General features: G+C 43.9%; 1 protein-coding gene across 1 annotated transcript in view; it reads right to left on the bottom strand.

Annotated features, from left to right (window-relative positions):
- Positions 1–21,264, bottom strand: part of Nelf-A (Negative elongation factor A) — a 53,614-nt gene that overhangs the window by 30,785 nt on the left and 1,565 nt on the right. Inside the window, exons 2-6 of the mRNA XM_084600816.1 lie at positions 16,673–16,844; positions 11,888–12,049; positions 10,292–10,384; positions 4,748–4,887; positions 1,589–1,655 (exon numbers count right to left, since the gene is read on the bottom strand). Coding sequence (XP_084456942.1) covers positions 1,589–1,655; positions 4,748–4,887; positions 10,292–10,384; positions 11,888–12,049; positions 16,673–16,844 — 634 coding nt within the window. The remainder of the gene's footprint in view (positions 1–1,588; positions 1,656–4,747; positions 4,888–10,291; positions 10,385–11,887; positions 12,050–16,672; positions 16,845–21,264) is intronic.

The following is a 21,264-nucleotide window of genomic DNA, read 5'->3' on the forward strand; positions in this document are numbered from 1 at the left end:
GCCAAGCATGGCATCGCCAAAGCGAAACTGGTTTTTCTGATCCTCCTCCTCCTCCCCTAGCTGTCCTGCTCAGTGCGCTGAGACCAATAATCATCCATTGCTCCTCCGATGCATTTTCTCCCTCCCTCACTGTGAAGGCCGTCTGCATGAAGACGCCATCATCACTTTCGGATACCATCGAGCCTTCACGGCAACAGATGGCTTTTCACGTTATTGGGCTATTTAAAATAACAGAACAGTGACATGCTAAGCAGCATACGAAATGGTACAAATGGCCGATGTGCGAGCCTGATCGCAGCAGCTCGATGGCATGACCCGAAATTAAGCAGTATGAAACCAAAACTTTGTGACTGAGCTTTGAGAGGAACTTTTGATTGTCATTGTGCCTGCCGCAGCGAGTATTCAATGCGTGGGCACCACAGTCTGGTGCAATTCAGGTTCTGGGATGTCTATTTCAGTGGTCACTGGCCACATTGGTCATATCTTGATGTGATTCTCTGCATCAATCCACATAACTGGAGCGCGTTAACTATCCGCATTAACCACAGTGAGCTTGCCGATGTCAAAATTAATGAGCAGCCAATGCCATACACATAGATGAGCATCTGCCAAGACCGCGGTCCTAGTTCGAAATATCCAAATTTCCAAATTAATGGGGATCAAATCGATGATTTTACTTAAAAAATATCAGCAGGTTCCATCCAAAATGAAAGAATCATGTAGAGAACATTATTTTATGGCAGACGTCTCCTCGTGGGAAGATACTCTAAATCGGAATTAAGGGATAGACACACATACACAGCAATGCAATATTGCAATGACGGCCTTACTGACGGCTCAGACTCTATGCATGCAACCCACAGTGATTTGTAGGAGATGGCTTCGTACCTTGCCTGCTTTTTCACTCGCTCTGTTGATAAAAGCATTATTAAAATTTATTGCATATTCTATACAGTTTTTGCATTGGCAGCAAGTGGCAACGAGATGTGACCTTTCATGGAAAGCAGTGGATAGTCCTAAAGTGCTTTCCACTCGGCTACAGTTTATGGTGCATTAGGCCAGTGACACGAACAGCAAGTAGCCTGCTACCAATCTGCTGCTGTCTGGTGTGCCAGATGCAGAAATATCCCTACAGGAACCATGACTGCAGTCTGGATGCGCTCTAGTTTGAGCCACTGGCAAACAGTGCGATTGTACTTTTGCTCCCTTTATGGTGTGAACGCCTTACACAGGCACCACAGAGTGACGGTGGTTCTAAGCGAAGCCTGGACGGAACAATACCCTGCCTACGTGCTTGTAGTGCGTGTGGCAAAACATATTTAAAATTCAGAGCGGCTCTATTTCTGGCGTGTTGTGCAAAACATAAATTTCAAGGCACATGCGACCCACACTAAGCACGCAATAAAAGGGGTGAACATATTTCTCATCTATGATGGAGGGCCACCTTGCAAAGCAGTATAAGTGGAAAAAAAGAACATTCTCATTATGTATTTTGGTTTGCTTTATGGGGTTTAACATACCAAAGCCAATCAGGCATTTTGCCTTTTAAAAGCCAGGGAAGGTGCAGGACCCTATTAAAGGCACTAACCTGTTGGTTTCTTCCGTCGCTTGGCATCTCTTCCATAGCCAAGAGGCTGCTCGTTGATGTCCAGCAGCTGTGCATGGGAAAGCAACGGTCAAAGGCTCATCAACAATAAAATATATCAAGTTTCCCTTCACATATGTCTCACTACAATGTGGGGCAGAATTCGGTTTTCTCCACTATTAAACACAGAAGCAAGGGTTCTCTAAGCAATAAGACTGGGATGCAGCTCCAGAGCTCTGGCAATCAGAAGAGGTGAAAGACAACTCACTCCAGCCCATTTAAACCAAGAAAAATAAACAGTGCATTTCTGTGCTTTGTAAAAAGCAAACATAACATTGGTGCAAATATGGTAGCACGAAGACCATGCCAGTACACACACCAGTTTTAAGGTGACACAAAGACAACCGATATTGGCCTAGCCTTTCCCTAAGTAGGCTGGCATATTGTCAGGCTTGATTTCTTTTCCTTTATATATACAACAAAAACCTTGGAATACATATTCCCATAAGAAGGTAGCGTGTGCATCACTACTGCTACAGTAAAACCTAGTTCATTCGGTTTAATTTGGTTCCCGTTCATTTAGACTGCCAGGGTGGCGAAAGGGTGACAAAGGGTCCCAGCAAACACCAATGAGTGTCTAAGATGCCAGACACTGACTAAACAGAATGCTGCCGTGTTTACATCTGTTAATTTCGATGGGTGTGGATGACTACTTTCGGGTATGAATGGCATGGCAGTGACCATATTGTTACGGGGTGGCAAGCCGATGAAAGGAGACAGAACATGACCAATGGCGATGGTAGATGAAGTTTAATAAAAGATGGCTGACCTAGCACGAGCGCCCGCTTCTTCTTCATCACCCGTAAGCCTACTCGGGGCCACCGAGTGGATGATGATGCTAAAGTCAATCAAGGTTTATGACATGACAATGATGTGTGGATCAGTGAAGACAGAAGAGAAAGAAGGTAACGGCTTGCTACCATGATGACCGATGAAGCATGGCCCAGGAAGCTTTTGCTGCAATGGTCGTCGGGATTTGATGGCTGGGTCCCAGGCGCGCATCAAACAGCACAGGCAGGGGTGATGTCTTAACGTACAGTGTTGCATTGGGTCAGTGGGTTTGTTGTCTGGTCGGCGTCTTGGGTCGGTCGAGTCCTTTGGTCAGGTCTGTCGTGCACTGTGTGTCTTTTGGTGTGTTCTCGAGCGTTCGTGGCATCTCGGGTCAGTGGCGTCTTAACGTCGGACTACTTGTCATTCTTCGTGTCTTGTGGTCAGGCCGGGGGAATGGGCGGGAGGTAAACAACGGAGATGTCTCGTCGGGTCCGACTGGCTGGGGAACCGCTAGGCGATGCGTTGTCCCAAGAACCCGCTGCCGACGGCGCAAGAACATACAGGGCGCCGAAGCTTCGGGCCAAGATGATGAGTGATAATGATGCACCCCGTGCCTCCAACCAAAATATTATGTTGACGACAAGCCAATGAAGAAAGGAGACAGAACATTACCGATGGTGATGGTACATGACGTTTATTGAAAGATGGCTGACTTAGCACGAGCGCTCAAGGCAACCGTCGCCCCTTTGGTGCAACAAAGTGATGCGATAAATGGCAGAGCAAAGCTGCATCTGGATTGTCGCCGAATGACACATCAGCAGTGCACTCCAGCACCGTCCAGTGGCAGCACTTTCTCTACCATTATAAACACCTCCACAACATGCCATAAAAACGATAATGCAAAGACAGACCAGTGCTTTATCAAGTTGTTCCACCGCTGGACGTACTCCAAGACTGTATAAAAGTGCTGGCAGACAGCACTCCAGACAAGGCTTATATTATGCGCTATCGAAACGTGGTTTATGAAAACCTTATGTTGCTGAAGCAAGACAGCACGTGCACTTTTCGCAGTCTGGCACCGATGAGTATCTTCCATCTAAAGAGCGCCATAACCTGGTTTAAGATGCAAACTAAGGTCACCAAGCTTGGTTCGTGACAACTGCAGCTTTGTCCACTTTGTAACATGGCTAACTGCGGTTTAGTGTAGGCACAGTTGGCTTAACTGTGGTTAATGCTGCCATCAACAAGGGTGTAAGTAACCTTCTGCAAGCCTGATCTTCACGGTGCGCTTTTGCTCACACACCTTTGAAATGTGTACAATGGCAGATATGATATCAATCATAGGGCCCCCCTAGGCCTAGAAATAGTCTGGCTGCAAGTTTTAATGCAACAGCGCTAAAGACCCCATTCTGCAGAAAGTACAGCACTGTTGACATTCTGAGCAAAACATCATGAGCATGGCTCCGGCAGGTGGTCGTTGGCAATTGACGTGGCTTGGCCACTGATTGCTTGGCAGGTTGTGTGACTTCATAAAATAGCAGGTGCTGCCAACTCCGAGTTTCTCCTTTGAGATGTAAGGGTGAGATGGGAACCCACTGAGACCCTTGGGTTCCTAGTAAGACATGTTACTCCAAGGCCACACAGAAACATTCATATGACTTGGTTAAAGTGGGGCCTTATACCTATGTCAGATGATCTTTCACTTAGCGGGGAACTAATGACAGTATGCTAATAATGTAGCATGTCTGGCTAAGGGTTCAAGGGTTCCGGAAAGATCAATTCCCATCTCAAAGAGCAACCCGTGTAGGCAATTTCTGCCAATTCGTTTAAGTGATGTAATATCATGACCTCACATAACCAGATGACGAATAAATGCCCGACCATATCGCTTGTTCCCTGCCACCTGCCATCTACCACCTGCCAGAGGCATGCCCGTGAGTTTTCAATCCCGCTGCCGATGCCGGACTTTCTGCAGAACGGGGCCCTTAAAGCTGCTACGCTAAAAATCAACCGACAAAGAATACCACCACTTGCTGGCACAGCAGACAGAAGTGTGGCATTTCTGAGAGATAATGCAGCTGTGCTTAAAGGACTTCCAACACCCCACATACTCGGGGAGTGCTGCAGTTACTATCAGCAGTTAGCAAGTCTACTGTACAGGACAATTCTGCATATTATCCGCTGTCAAGTCAGGTGCCATCGCGCCCAAGCACATCCTCCCATTAAGTGACATGCATCTGGTCGCAGACATGGGCAGCCAGCCGAAGTGGTGGGCGGCAAACCACCAACAGCACTGGTACACACCCCTTTTGCTACTCCTTGCCAACTCACCTTAATACCGCCATCCTTTTTGTTCCCAAGAGGCTTTGTGAGGGACCGACTTAACGGAGTGCCAGAGCTGAGACGGTTTCCACTGGGGGGTGTCTTGAAGCCACCTGTTGGTACTCTGCTCGGAATCCCACGCAGCGGACCTGCAGGATCATAATAGGTTAGCAGAATTTCTTTATTTTTCTTATTGCACCTATGTGAAATGAACTAAGGATACAGCTACGAGAGATGATAGAGATGTGTTCGTGCAAGACCTGCCAGCCATTAGCCATGCCACAGAGGCCTGTCATGTAGCGCTGTGTTTTTATCTATCCACCATGTCGCAATATGACCACTGTGGTTAAACGCTGAACCTAAAGGGACCCAAGAAATTGATGGAGGGCTCGAGAAAATGCACACCCATTGCGCTTTAACCACATTCTCACGTGGTGCAACAAGAACTCTACAGCACTTCCATAAATACAGCGTACAATCTGTTATAGGAAGCAGTTAAATGTGATGGGTAGGCCTTATACTTTCCAAGCATTTTCCGGCTTGTTTAACAAAACTAGAATTTCAGTTTTGTAGTGAATATTTACCATTTCATAATTTGGTTGCCACAAATTGTTTTTCCTGTGTTAACAGAAAAAACCCACAAAGAAAAAAGACGAACAGCACAGATGGCTGCCATTAAGTTTACATATCTATGCTAATAAAGCTTTCTACATTTCATTGTTTTTTCAGCAATGGGCCAAACATACCAAAAATTACGCTTAATGATATTCAAGTTCAAAGCTGATATACACAATTCCTTCAATTTTCTAGCAGAACAGCATGCAATGAAAGTTCTATTTGGATACCACAAGTTGTGTAATCACTACCAGTGTCAATCTGGCACTTCTTTGCTTAACCATCAGTTGGTTTCTGCAGCCTCCTTTGTGTGATCTATACAGCACCTCTTTCAGTAAAGTGCTCTTGATAAAAATCCATTTCACATGGCCATATAACGATTCAGCACCACGGTGATATCCCAAATGCCTTGGGCTGTCACTAGGAATATGTTACAAGATACCACCCGAGTCATGATGCCATCATTGAATTAAGAACTGTTAACGTAAAAGCCCATATAAGGTTTTTTTCCACAATTATATCATGTCAGATTTCTACCTCATATTATACACGAACACAAACAATTTTCTGCCTAAATTCGCAGTTTTGGTCTCAGCACCAGGCTTCCGGCCAGAGGAGACGCTGTCTAGCAGTGGTGCAGATTGACTAGTCAATGGCTTAAGTTTCGACACCATTTCACCATGCTGACTTCTTAACCCTCATGACCACAGTGCTCGCAATGCATAAGGAACCGTAACCAGGCCGAGCACACCTCACGCACCTCCAAGTGCTGCAAAAGCAGCACTTGGCATTTTGCATGAATCTCTCGTGGACCTCTCTAGCCATGCTGGCCATGCCCTACAGTTAGATCGCAGATGCTTGACCTGCATTCCCAAGGAGCTCATTGGTTGCACTTTCAAGAAATGCGGGATATCAAGTGTGTTTAGTGGTGCCGAAATAGAGTTTCTACAGAAGGGTGTCTCTAGTAAGAGACTCTCGGTAGAAGATACACCGGACGACGACGACCGCTAAAGTTCTGACTATGAGAACACTATAGAAGAACGGCTGATTGGGCGAGTAGGTGAGCCATGATGGACAGCAATATAAGTGCACAACAAAGACAAGACAAAGAGGAGAAATGGACAACGACGGCGCCATCGTTGTCCACTTCTCCTCTTTGTCTCGTCTTAGTTGCGCACTTATATTACTATGAGAACACTTCCACTTCCTGGGCGCACACGCCATCAGTGCCGTCGTGCACGAGTGCAGCGCATTCGATTATAATGCTAGAGTAAACTTTGAAAGCCAAAAACCTTGAAAAAGACTAGCGTTAAATTCGAGCAAATACGATATTTTGCAACCAAACATCAGCCTAAAAATCGGATTTTTATTTCTTCATTTTCATGGTCCTGAGACAGTTCTGCAACTATCTGCAAATTTTGGTGGAAAAATACCACTTATTTGGCACATTACAGCGTTCCAAAGTTGCGAATATGAACGCTTGGCCCTTCAAATTGAGGTCAAATCGCACTGAGTTTTGATCGGCTGCAGATCGAGAAATATGCGCACTGCCGGCATCATTTTGTTCTCGTTTGAAAGATCGTAATTCAAGCTACTCCCCCATGTCACGATTGGCATCCGTGAGCAAACACCCGAAGGGGAAAACAAAGAGACAAAATTGCATGAAACACGTGCTGTTATTGGGCTCCGAAAGTATGCGACCCAAATAACCACTTTTGGTTGGCTGCCAGCATCGACTGCTTGCGACCTGGCGCCATTTTGAAAAGGTCGCATAGTTAAGCCTAGCTGGTTTAGCGACATTCCGTCGTCATGACCACTGCGTAAAACGCATACTATTTAGGTTCGAGCGTGAACTGGCCTAAGGAACGAAGAAAGGTAGAGATAAGAGGCGTGCCGGTGACGCGGCAACGTGGCATCCTGTTATCCGCAATCAGCAATGAAGCGCCGACACTCCACGATGGGCCGATAAGGGTGTAGCCGGTGGTGCTCGGTACGATAGACAGGAGAGCGAATGATTTCCTCAAGTCGATTCCTGCTACGTAGAGCATCGTAATCATGACAGTGCAGATGAAAAAGTGATACCCAAGCAGTTTTCATGGGCGTGACAGATCGAGCACTCTGAAAAGTTAGTGGCGCGGTTGGTTGCGAAATGGCGTCACGTGCGGCATGCGGAATCGCAAACCTTGTTGAAATAAATTTCCTTCCGAGTTGCAGGGGCACTTATCTCAATGGGAAACGGTGCATTCACACCAAAAACCATTCATAAATCATTTTATCGAGTTGCTGTTGGCCTTGGTAATTACAAAATATGCCAAAAACATTTTTCACCTTTTCCTCAAAATTGAATTTTGGACACAGTCCCCATTTTGGAGGAGCGGCGATATCTCAGCTTCTATAGCAGCTATCGCTATAAAAATTTTTTTTCCCCGAAAAATCATGGTTTTGCAATAACACCGCTTTTAAAACACTGTATGTTTGCCAAAATTATAAAAATAACTAATTGTGCCAGTCTCCAAAATGAACTTTTTCTTTGGCAAGTTTAACAAGCCGCAAATTTCCTCCAAATCATCCTAGAATAATAATTTATGTTTATTGCAGTCTTGTGATTGTAGAGTATTTAAGGATCGAAATCTTCTCCTTAATATCTGATGTTTACTAACCATGCTTCCTCAAAACAAAAGATCAGTTTTCCTTAATATATCTAAACTACCTGCATCAGGTAACAGTCTGCAGTTGTGGAATGAGTACGAGAAAATGATCAAGTGGTGTAAACCTGGTGCAAATCCGCCCATAAATAAAAAAAAATGGTTCTAAAAGGGGTGTCCCCCCTTAAGTTTTAAAGAAATAATGAGCAATGAGTGATTTATGGACCTTGCTGTGTTGATGTTGCCCACATCTCCAAGCAACCTTGCAGGTGCCCATTAACAAATGCAGTCGAAGAGCATTGGCAGCAAAGAAATTCACAACTGTGCCATATGTCAGCCTGACAATGTTAAACCAGGAAGTACACTGGGCAAGGGTATCTTTACTTTTCATTGTGAAATGGCAGACTCGGGCTATTCGTCACCTGTGGGCTTTGTTCTTTTGCATTGACAATCGTACCGTTGAGGCTAAAGGCCAACTCCGGAGATTTTTTGACATTTGAATACATATTCTAGTAGAAATTATACCCTAGGTTCTCCTCTCCATCCTGACGCATTCTACAAAATTTGGGTGCCGTACGATAGTCCGTACACGCACAATACGGCTTTAAAATATGCCGTTTTCATGGCTTACGTTGAGAGTATTTCTGCTGGCAACTCTGAGTTTCTGATGTCACAAACAGTATACCGGCGTTACTGTGCACTTCCCGCGTGATTATGAAATTATGAGGCTTATATTGAACTACCTCATACATTTTATGCAATGCGTCATGATTTCCATACTTCATTTTCACCATCCAATGCACCTACAAGTGTTTTTCTAATACTGAGTGTAACGTCACCATTTTGACAACTGGACGTCGTTTCTAGTCGTGAAAGCAGTTTCGGTTTCGATTTGCTGTTTTTCTTTTTTAAAAATACTTCTAATTGGAATTTCGAAAAACTTTTTTTTTGTGTTGGAATCAGGACATGCCGAGGAATGTAATTCAACTAAAAACACAAAATGATGAAAAAGCCACCGGAGCTGCCCTTTAAGGTAAGGTGTTCATGTGATATGGCCCTGACCATGCAGTGCGGGCACTGCATGGTCAGGGCCATATCACGATCATATAAACGACAGCAAGTACATCTTCCTGAAACTTGCTGATTCTTAAAATGCTTAAGGCAGTCCAAAGGCACTGTGCTGCTTAGCCAAAAGAAGGGGGCTTAATCCCCGCTGCAGTGTCCATTTGTCTGATGGAGGCGAAAAATGAAAACAACCCAAGTGTCATGATTTCGGCGCATATTAAAGGTCCCCAGGTGGTGAATTTGTAACCCTCCACTACTGCATAGCCTTGGTGTAGCGAACAGCCAACCACAAGCAGTAAATGACCAATTTACGCATCCTGCCGCGTACACTACTTACTGAGACCAGGGCTACGCAAAGGTCCGTTGCAGATCTTTTTGCCTGTGACAATTCGCAAACGAAAGAATGAACAAGACTTACAAAACGAATGTTAAGGATAAAAAGTGAGCACATGAAACTGAACAACAGACGTAAAGCTAATCCTGCATGAGAAACTACTAGCTAACCGACACAGTACGCTGTAAAAGGTAGCAGGCAGGAGTGCTTCTCCGAATATACAAAATAGGAAACAACTCCATCTTGGATATTTTTCTGCTAAATTATGAAATCTCATTATTACCTCTCGAAAAGCACTCAATACCCGCAAGCGGCTTCCCGTCGGCCTCGCATTGTGCTTCCAGACAGAAATAAAGAAATGGTGCACAAAGCTAGCACTTTCACTTTCTTTAATCGGTTATCCTCAATTACTTTCTCTGTAAAGAAAGGCATAGATCAATATTTGGGCACCTTATACGATGATAAATGTCAACTTGCACATTGCTAATCCCATACTGCCATATATTGCAGTTTCAGGAATCCCCTAACTTGGCAGAAATGCACGCAGTCAATGCAATGTGCCAGTTTTCGAATAAGGTCTATACACTGCCAGAAACCACTGCAAAAATTAACAGCTGAAGATAAAGCAGCTCCAAAGGTAGTCTAGAGCCCGCATTTCGAGTCTACGCCGTTTTCAGAAGCGTTGTTTTCATTCCTCATCCCAAGTCATCTCATTAGCAGAAACACTGGAATCGGATGTCAGTTCGATTGGCACCACTCCCGGTTCCGGCGTTTCTGGCAATCAGATGAGGTGAAAACAACACCTCTGAAAATGATAGAAACTCGGAATACTGGCCCAGGTCTCAGCAGTGCACCTTCACAGTGTTGCTAACCAGAACAAAACATAAGCCTTACTTGAATCGTTCATGTTCTTTGTGAGCCCCCGGCATCTGATCGGCACAGATGAAGATGACGTGTTCCGTTTAGCGTTGGAGAGAGCATCTTGCGCTGAAACAATGAAGAAGGTACCAATCAATAAACACAAGCATATGCACAAAAATTGAAGCATGAAAACAAGAAGCGGTGAGTTCAGTTCACATCTGCCTGCAAAGAGGCCAGTTGGCAGAGCCAGTATCTGTAATGGTAATGCCAGTTCCCAACACAAAGTGCGGTTCTCAACGCAAAACGACCTGCTGGCAGAAAGGAGGCATGAGTTTTCTTTCTTAATGCATCGCGCTGTATCTGGGATGACCTTTTCACACAGCTTCATGCAACTTAGAAAAAGCAAATGCACCAGTGAATTTCTCTTGCTTCTGCCTGCACACATTCCACAGAATCCATGCGTGAGCCATACCCTAATTTTATTTCAGAATTAAAAAGCCACAGTGAATTGTGCCAAAAATGTGGCTCTAATCTAAGTAAAACCACAAGAGGCACAAGGTGCACATTGTCAGCAGTTGTCTCCTTACATGAACACTATGGGGATTCTCAACGCTGACAGTGGCAACAATATTAAGGTGAAAACCTTTCTAGGCTCATGGAACAAAAGCGCAGTTGTTGCTTCGGCAAAATGATAGCCGCCTCCTTGAACGCTACACAGAACAAGCACCGAATGCTTTTTGCACTGGAGAGCTCGTGGCAAAGCATGTAGCCAGTTGCAAATTCAAAAGTGTGAATGCGCGATGAGCGCAAACTCAACGAGTGATCGGTGTCGACTCTTCCATCAAACATCGACACTCCTTGAAGTGCCGCCGTGTAACGTGACCAGACGCGACTGACGTGCAGAGGGAGCATCGCTGAGATTCTAACGGCGGCTCTTCCGTAAACTATCGATATTCCCACAGCTGCAGTTTGTGCTGCGCAGTAAAAGTTAAAAAAGAAAAATTCTTCTCGAGAAGCACGCACAGTAACTGAAAGTTGCACTTAAAGCCGTAGACCAAACAAATCCGCCGTAGCCTCCCTGATATGGTTTTTATCTTGCATTTGTTAACAGTGCCATGCTTTGGTTTCGATTGTAAGTCGACCCCCCAACTTCAAATTTTCGAATTTTAAAAAAGGGGTCGACTTACAATCGGTAAAATACAGCAACAAACTAGTCCTCAGAACCAATCATCTGCTGCCAATGACTCAGCATGCATCGCTTCATGCAAGCTCCCTATAGGCTGGAAAAGACGAAAAAGAAAACGAAATACAGCTTTCACCGTTATGACCAATTTCACAAGTCAATTGATATTTTTAGGCACATATTCTAGACAGCACTGTTCATTTCACAATAGTGGCAACCCATCCTTTTCAGAAAAGTAAGTCATCACGAGCATGAATTGACTGGTGGGAAGAGCCTTAAATCCAACTATCTCGGCGATAAATGCGTATTTTGGTACGGGATGCAGACAAACATCACCACAGCCATAAAGAGCCACAGAATCAATTTTCACTGAAGTGTCGCATTCTAGAACCACTCGACAGTTTTTCTTCACAGTTTTGCAATTTGACCGGACCAGTAAGACTCACATTTTTGGAGCAGCTCGGCACGCAAGGCAGCTGACTTGGGCTTGCGCTTGAGTGCAAAGTGCTTGACGGGCTGAGGCAGCTGGCCAACCAGCGCAGTCAGGGCGTGCTTGTTGAGGTACAGGCACTCCAGGGGAAGGATGTTCTTGTCGGCATGCTTCTTAACTACAAGGAAACATGAGAGATGGTGACAGTGTCAATGAGGCAGCAGCATCTTGTGCAATGGTCTACCACGCCGTAATGTTCCCAAGCCCTTAATAATAAAAACAGACTAATTACCAAGAGGCACTCAGGAATATTGAAACATGCCATAGCCTAAGCCCCGCTGCGGTGGTGCAGTGTTTAAGATGCCCGACTACTGTGCCGGAGTACCCAGATTCGATCCCAAAAGGCGACAGCTGCGTTTCGATGGAGGGGAAATGGAGAGGAATCCGTGTGCTGTGCGATATCAGTGCACATTAAAGATTCCCAGGTAGTCTAAATTACTCCCCAGCCCCCCCTAGGGCTTCTCTTTCTCTCTTTCCACTTTCGCTCCCAACTTCCTGCCTTCCCTTTCAGCGCGGTTCAGGTGTCCACAGAACAAGTGTGACAGATACTGCTCCTTTCCTTTTCTGTGAATCAATTATTATTATTAAGCCAACATTATAAGTATAATACATGCAACATGCCTTGTATTTGTTTGTTTCTCTTGTGATAACCCCCGAGAGCATTACAATAATTTTCCACAGAAAGAAATCAGCCAAGAACTATGATACTGCAATCAAGTAAACGCTCATTACAGTAAGAACTTCAGTAGATAACCATTTTAGCAAATCTGTATTCAATGCCCGAGTGCTGCCAATAAAAGCTCGGCATTAAAATTGTTTGAATTTGCTTTTAAAAGGTGCTGGAAGTTGCCGCCTGGGTGGCCACACAAGCAATATAGTCTCAAATAATACACACTAGATTTATGGCATTCCTTGCTTTGGCGTGTTTAATATGGCACAGTCACATGGATACAAGCTAAGAGTGCTCTTGCCACACTGAGAGCACCTGTTCCCCAAGGCAACATGTTGTTGGGATAGGAGGCATAGAAGCCACTATGTGTACTGCTTGATCCAACTTGACCTACACTAGGATACGAACTACAGTTAAATGCAAATCCCTGGCACAGACTTCCTGTGCAGAATACAATTTCTGAGCTTAGCTACGAAGAACACAGCAATGCTAGAAATACAGTTGAACCCAGATATATTGAACCCAGATAATTCAAATTTTTGTTACATCGAACTCGTGGAATATTCTCTTGAAAATCCCATGAAAAAGTATAGGAAAGCTGCGTCGTATATTGAACTCAATTTCACCAGTCGTTCAATATATCGCGTGGCTGGAAAACGTCACGCGGCAAACGGCCGAGGGTGATGTGTTAGTCTTTGGGGAAGGCGCACTGTCCAATGCATGATGTGGAATATCGAATTCCACATCATGCATTGGACAGTGCGCCTTCCCCAAAGACTAACGCATCACCCTCGGCCGTTTGCCACGTGACGTTTTCCAGCCACGCGCAGAAGGAATGAGAGGGCACAGTTGACACATGTAGTGACACATTGTGATTCAGTACAATGAACTTGACCATACACTCATGCACATGATGTGGTAGAAGCAGTGTGAAAGCCCTGTTTACAAGCTGCCCAGTCTTAAACAACACCTGCTGGATTACAGAGGGCTGCACCGCACCCACTGTGTGAACAGGAAAGAAAGCTTTCAGACCAAGCTCACCCTAAACAACAAACTAGTGGTGAAAAGTGAAACTGCAGCAAAGACGCAGCAATGATGGCGAGCGGGGCTGGAAAGGCCCAAACTAGGGAAGCAGCTTAGCATAGTTTAGAAACTATGGATGTGCAAATATATTTTCTAAATAGTAATTGAACCCAAATATGTGAAAAAAATGTGTTTGAATACCGGGTATCTGTTCATTATGAAAAAAAAGTCTCCACATAGCAAATACAGTAGAACCCCTTTTATGGTAAGGCCACTAGGACAGGAAAAAATCTTTACTACATCAGGGTCTTTACCATATCAGTTGGTGATGACATGGTCCTGAAGATGCTGTCTGGTAATTAAATGCCTACTTACTGAACACGACTTGTTGCTTAATGAAAAGAAACATCCTAGAATACCCTCCCCCCCCCCCCCCTCTCTCTCTTACTGTCTCTTTGTGTCATTTTTTGTTATAAAATTTTCTGTTTTTACATCTTGTGGAAGAGCTCTTAAGCATGAAGGCAACGTGGCTACAAATACAACAAAGTTTGATTTCGTGTGAAAACTAGTCTTGCAATAACACGACGTCTTCTTCCGCTGTTTCTGTCTTTTTCCGCTGTCTGTCTTTTAACGCAATAGATGAGAAATGCACACGAGAGTGAAGCGCTGCAAAACTGCACATGCCGTGACTCCAGTTCTTGCCACCGCTGCCTCGTGCCTCATGCTGCACAATGCTGCGAATGTTTAGTTGTTTCTTCCCTTCCCTACTTCTCGATGCCCTTTTACTCTCTTTACTTTCTTAATGGACCGCGCCGCCTTCTTTCCGTGTTTGTAGATATGTCTTTTTTTTTTTTTCTACACGGCTCCAAGGCCTATGTAAAGTTGGCTTTTTCTGAGTGCTTCTAAGCCTGGTAGTAAAGCCATCAAAAACCAAACATTATGCTTAATTTTTTGTTTTTTCGGAAAAACAAATATTGCCTTGCATCCTAGTAAGCACGCGTGTGGCAATGTCATTTCGTGGGAAGTTGTTGCCGCAGCCGAATGCACTTTACTAGAACTGATTTTTACCAAAAATGTCTTTCCTATAAATAGAAAAAATGCAGTCCATAGAAGATCAACTGGGACTTCAGTTTCAATTTACTATATCCGAATTAACTATAGCAGGGTTCCACTGTACCAGAAAAAAAAAAGGACCATGGAATAAAGAATAATTGGTACACAGCGGTACAGAGCAGTTTACACAGCAACTCCTAAGCTAAATAACAGTGATCTGTGCTGCATTACCTGTGCAAATTACTCAAATGAAACTCTGAGACCACAGGTGCAAACAGTTGACATTCAGAAACAAAAACAACAACAGCGCAAAGCTGGCAATGATACCAAGCAGGGCGACGGAGTAGACAATCTAATGGGAAGAGGCTAAGGCAGAGTGAGAAAGAGAGGCAGCTTCTGTTTGGTGTCCTTTCATTGAGTATTGTGCATTCCCTCTACACTGCACTGAAGGCAAAATAAGCACCAGTTGTCTATTCTGCTCCTCTCTCTTATCCATGGTTACTCTTGAGCTCTGTGCCTAAAGAAACAAATTAATGGAAACAGGCTAGGGCAGTGCCGGGGCAGCCATGCACAATGAACAGCTGAAGAGGTCGGAAAGAGGATAGGATCAGCCAAGAACCCGTTGTCAGGCAGAAAACAGTAAAAGAAAAAAGAACCAAACCAACTAAACAAAGAAAATGAGGTTTATTGGGTCTTGGAACCAAGACCAATGAAACTCTACCTACTTTCATGTCGCTCTGTGCAATACAGTCACTTAGATTGCTACCCAATTGCCCCCTCCTAGATATGGCTGCAGCAAAGCTACTCAAAACTGGAAGAACAAATAGGCCCAAATGGAAGCATGCACTGCCGCCCGATTAAACAAATAGGCATAAAAGACGAATGATAACAGCCTTGTGCATCTACAACTTTTTCCATCTTATGAAAAGCACTGGGCATTGGCAATATGCAAGCACAAATGCTATTTTCCATGCCCAATGTGCTAAGCTTTGTAATAGCATAAGCCTGTCCTAACAAGACAGAAAACAAGATCCGCAAGGAAATTGTCTATTCTGTTCATTAGCTTGGCCTATGATGACCAAACAGGCCAGGGTGTTCAAATGATGACTTGCTTGAGCATGAATTTAAAGCGGTAACCGCATGAGGCAACAACCCCTAGCGATCTGTCGCGCAACGCCGCCACCAACGCCTGTCGTTGCCGCTGGTGCAAACCGCACGGTGCAACGGAGCTCAGCAAAAAAGAGCCGCATTTTAAGCGTTGCTCTGTTACCGCCGCCTCGTCGTTCAGTCAAGGGGAGTGCAATCTCCCTATATCCCGTTTCTAACACTAAACAGCATGAAATATGATAAAACACTGATGACATTTCTTGTAACGCATCACATTTCACAGCGCAGCGGTGCGCTACTACACTGCGATGCCAACTTGCATTGCAAGCAGTGACTTTCTCCTGCTCCTTTCGAAAATTATTAATATCTAGCCACAATAGACTTTTTTTTTTCTTTTACTACCTTTCCAAGCTTTTACTGTATTGTCCCGATGCGCTTAAAATACACAGATCAGATGAAGTGAGCGTCTGCAGGCACTAGGTTCTTTGTCCGAACTGAACTAGGAAAACAAACTTCACCCGCAAAAAAAGCCAGAACGGAAGTTGAGCACCCCAAAGCTTTCTGCGATTGGCTGCCTCGCGAGCTGCTTCCACACGAAATGCGAAATTTTCTAAAAACCCAGCAACAGAGCAACAGCGACGAGCGGCAATGCGTTGGCGGCTCTCAGCCCGTCACGCGGCATGTTAGCGCTTAAAAGCAGTAATGAACAAATAACGGGGAGGCTTTAAATTTCAAAAATTTCAAAGGCTTTATGCAAGGTAGTCTTACCTTGTCATACTGCTTTGGCATGATTGAACTATGCCAGTCAGTGAGTCAGTGACAAGATATGTAGTCAATAATTACTTAAACAGGACCCAATAGTGAGAACCCAAGGCAACAAATACATACCGAACTTCCGCAGGTCATTGCAGAGGTCAACAAAAACACCAGAGTTCTCCTCTATGTTGAAATTGAGTGTGCCGCTGCCAGGGAATGACCGCAGCAGCTCCGCAAGCATGCTGACCCACTGGTCACTGTCGGCCGATGCCACCTCCAGAATGTCTTCCAGTTCAGTTTTCCACTGATGTGAGTGTTGTGCACGAAAGAGAATAGAAGCATAGGGAATGACAGGAAATCAGAAAAATGACATTTCAGCTAAAAATCCACAAGAGGTAAGCAAACATTCTCGCATAAGCTTGTTTCATGGTGCATCAAAAGTAATCTTCTATGTGTGTGCATGTCCATGCAGGACACGTGTGCATATTCGACAAAGAGCTCTCACATTGTAACAAACACTTTGCCTCAGGTGCAGACAACATACATGCACCACAAAAGAGAGGCTAGTACAGTGACGTGTAAATGCATGTTAAAGAACCAGATGGCCAACATTATCCACAGCCGTCCACTAGAGCTTCCCTCAGTCTGAGCCGCTTTCAGGTGTTTAAACGCTTTAACATTATTATCATCTTGTGTACTGTAGCTGGACAACAAATAATGCACCAGTGATCCCTTCTAAAACAGGCTGCAGGACAAAGGATCAGCTCAATCACATGGCTTCAAGAACTATGTATAGCATTCACTGTATAGTACAGCTATGTCCTGAAATTAGTAGTTTCTAGCCCCTAGTGGCATTTATCAACACAGCATATATTAACGCAGCAAGACACTGAAAAGAACTCCACCTAAATTTTGTTCCCAGTAAAGTTCAATTGCTTAGCACTTTGAGGCTTTCTTGACTGTCTTCAAAAGCAAAAGATGCTTGCTAAGAAATTAAAGTCATCAGTATATCGTTTCCCACACATCTAATTCAAATATTAGGAGCTGCAGGTTTGCTTCTTTTTTCTATTTCACAAGTTCAGTTTTTCTTTTGTAGCGAAAGCTACACTACTGTAGGTTTTCAAGCCGTCGGCGTGGCACCGTGGCAGGAGCTGCCAACTTGAGTCTCTCGTTTCGCATGGGACAGTATGTCAGAATCAGCCTCCCAGGACCCTGATATTCATGTTACCCCTATAGGCTACTAAGGCATGTTCGTACGGCTTGGTTAAAGCAGGGCTTTATGTGTTGGCAAGTAGCCTACGCTATCGCGTCATACCCTCAAAGGCGGCGATTAAGTGCCCCCATATTTAGATGCAATAAACACCTTTAACACCACCACCTTGAATGGCGGTGAACTTTGATGCGTTCAACGGAACACTACGCTGGTTGTGTTCGATGCAACGCTTGGTCGCCTGCAGCCAAAGCTTTCACTCTACACTCGATTTAGCAGCGTTGAAACCGTGCAATTTTTTTTGTTTGCCTTGTGCAATAAAAATTGCACATCGCAAAACAAAAACTACCCTAATATTCAGTTAACAATATTTCATTTCCTTTTCAACGCAGCAAAAGACTTTACATGACGTCCCCTGTGAGCAGCAGTCGTGAAATAGCTTTTAGTTTTTTCACTTTTTTTTCTAACTTACACAAGCTACTTTTAGCACGGACTGTTCATTTTTATGAAATAGTAGTCTTCTATTTATGCCAACTTCAATTTGTCCCCAATGTGTCTTTAGGCATTAAGTGCACACACATTCAGGACTGTGCCACAGGTACCCAATCAACCTTATGCAAAAGTGCTGCCATCTACCGGAGGAAAACCGAAACAAGTAAGCGGCGCCATGTTGGAGGATTGCAGTCGTGTGATTGCCTAGTGCGGAACATATGAACAGCTTTCTTGGTTTGGCGATAATTTTATTTTAAGGTTTAAGAAAGAAATATTGACCAACAAGTGATCCGTGGAACTTTCTGTGTCATCCACATTTCCGAGCGGCTTTGCAGGTACCTACTCTGCACCGAAAAAACAATCGGAGAGGCACCGCAGCAACGAAGAAATTCACAATGGTGTCGTATGCTCAAGACAAGGATGAGCACTAGGCAAGAATATCTTTGTTCTGAAATGTTTGAATCACACTGTTCTTCAATCGTTATTTGTTTTCTTGTGTTGATCATATCGTTAAGGTTCAAGTATGCTCCACGCCCACATTGCGCTGACAACGCCATATCCCAATCACACATTCGATTACAAGTACACCTTGTTGAAGCTTACTGACTGCTAGTGTATTTAAGGTTGACCAATGACCTTGCGCTGCTGAGCAAAAGAATGCAGGCTTGATCCTAGCCACAGCAGCCGTTTTGTTTTTATGGAAGTGAAAACTAAAATGGCCGTGTGTCGAAATTTCGGTGCAAGTTAAAGATTCCCAGGTGCTCAAAATTCATCTGCAACCCTCTGCAGATGAATGGCCTGATAATTTGCATTGCTGTGTGCATTTCAGTGCCACAATAGCAGGTGATCAGCAGAGTGACAGCCTAACCGTACTGCCAATGATGCACTGTGGGTGCACACCATAACTTGTATAATTCTGCTTCTGAAGATTTGATCATAGCAAAATATGGGGGAAGACCGAAAAGCCAACTGCGTGCAGTGAATGGTGAATTTGTAGGCCTACTGTGTGCGCCAGGCTAAATGAAGGTCTGCTCCGGATCCATTCTCCTGTGACACTTTGCCAACAGAAGAATGGTAAGATTTGCATAAAAGCAAACTGAGTAATAAGGATAGAAAACGAGCACACAAAAACGAAGCACCAGGCGCAAAATTAGCACCACATGAGAAATTACTAGCCGACTAATACAGTGCGTCATAACTGCTGGCATACCGCAGAGTGCTCCTTAGCAAATTACAAGATAAGCAAACAGCTCACTTTTGGCCTTTTTCTACAATCTAACTCCTGCGATTCAATTATTATCCTCGAAAAGAACCCAACACCTGGTAGCGGCTTCCTGCTGACATCTTATCGTGACCCCAGCGAGAAAAAGCTGCCGGGAGGGACACTTAAGTCTCCTTAAGTGCTGCTAATACTTATCATTAAGCTCTACTGTTTCGCTCCCGTTGCGTGTTTCTTTAACCGAGTTAGATAAACATTAGCTGCATTAAGACAGGGTGTTATCAATTTGAAATGATTTTTACGTGGTTTAGTGTTTGATTTTGGAATCTACTCGTCGATGTCTTCCAACAATACTCCACATTTCAGCCTAAAGTTAATCACATTTAACTAATTACCAGTTATGAACTAAGAACTACAATTAGTGTAGTGCAGTTGTACTCGATATAAGCTATCCAGAGATATATGGCTTGAAATTGTAAGGTGAAGCTCAATTTAGATATAATTAACAGTTATTAATCAAGATATACAATCAGTTCAGTGCAATTGTACTCGACATAAGCTATGCAATAATACAAGATTTAAGGATGTAGCATACATTTCTACTTAATCCCAATTAACTAATTAATTGAAGTTAATTGTAACATAAAATTAGTAAAATGCAATTATACTTGACATAAGCTAACCAAATATAAACCACTTATGGCTATTATACTGAACATAAGCTGCACAGCCACTGAAGACACATTCTGTTCACACACATTCCATACATGGCACACATGAGCAAAATAATGGTGTATGTTAATAAAAAACTGTATGAACATGGCACCGACACTTTATTTCCTTGGTTATCCTTAGCTACTTTTGTGTACATAAAGGTGCACAGCAATATTAGGGCGAAAACCTTTTATGGCTCATGACTAGCCAGTGTGTCTGTGCGTGCATCCAGGGCACATGTCAATCCCTAAGGCGAAAGCCTTTAATGGGTCATGACTCGCCAGCATGTGCGTCCGTGCGTGCATCTGTGAGAAGTGTTCCATTTCTTCACGAGATTCCGCAGGAAACTACAAGATTGTGAAGCCATAATCGAATGTGACGTCATGATGTCATGACGTCACATTCAGTCATGCATAAAATCAGAACTGACGTCAGCATGACATCACGTCTGGTCATAACCAATGAAATCTGTGCTGCGCCTTTTATGTGGCACTTCTTTGGATGCCGCACCACTTAGCATACAGAAGCAGGCACAGTAAAGCAGGAATCAGCGGTATTTCAAACAAAGGCTTTCGCCTCATCGCACTTTAGTGGTCCAAAGTGCCTCTAGTATTTTTTGGGTACGTTAGACGACGATAAATGCCACTTTCGCATCGTTAATCCTGTACTGCCGTATAGTGCAGCGATATTCAGAATCTTCCAGCTTGGCGGAAAGGCGTACGATCAGCGCAGCGGGGCACCAGTCTTTGCGTAAGGTCTATAAGCTGTTTCTGTGAGATCTGCCAATCGGAACACTACTGCCACAAATCAGTGACTCTATAGCCATACCCAAAAGAACAAATGTGAAGGACGCATATATATTCATTAAGAGTTCAAATCACAATGAAACAGAGAGCTATAATAAAAGTTTATTACATATGTGAAAGGTTTTTGAAGGTACTTGCTTCTGTTAAGGTATGCGTGAAGTACAAAGATAAATGTCAAAAAAGTTTCGTTGCTTAGTAAGTAATTTACTTTTATGGACAACATGTTTGAAAGATCAAACTCTAAATTATGTGTCATTAGTTAGCTTTGTCTTCATGTGGTGTC

This window comes from Amblyomma maculatum, chromosome 4 (assembly GCF_055883805.1).
Source record: "Amblyomma maculatum isolate TAMU_Amacu chromosome 4, ASM5588380v1, whole genome shotgun sequence".
Classification (NCBI taxonomy): Eukaryota; Metazoa; Arthropoda; class Arachnida; order Ixodida; family Ixodidae; genus Amblyomma; species Amblyomma maculatum.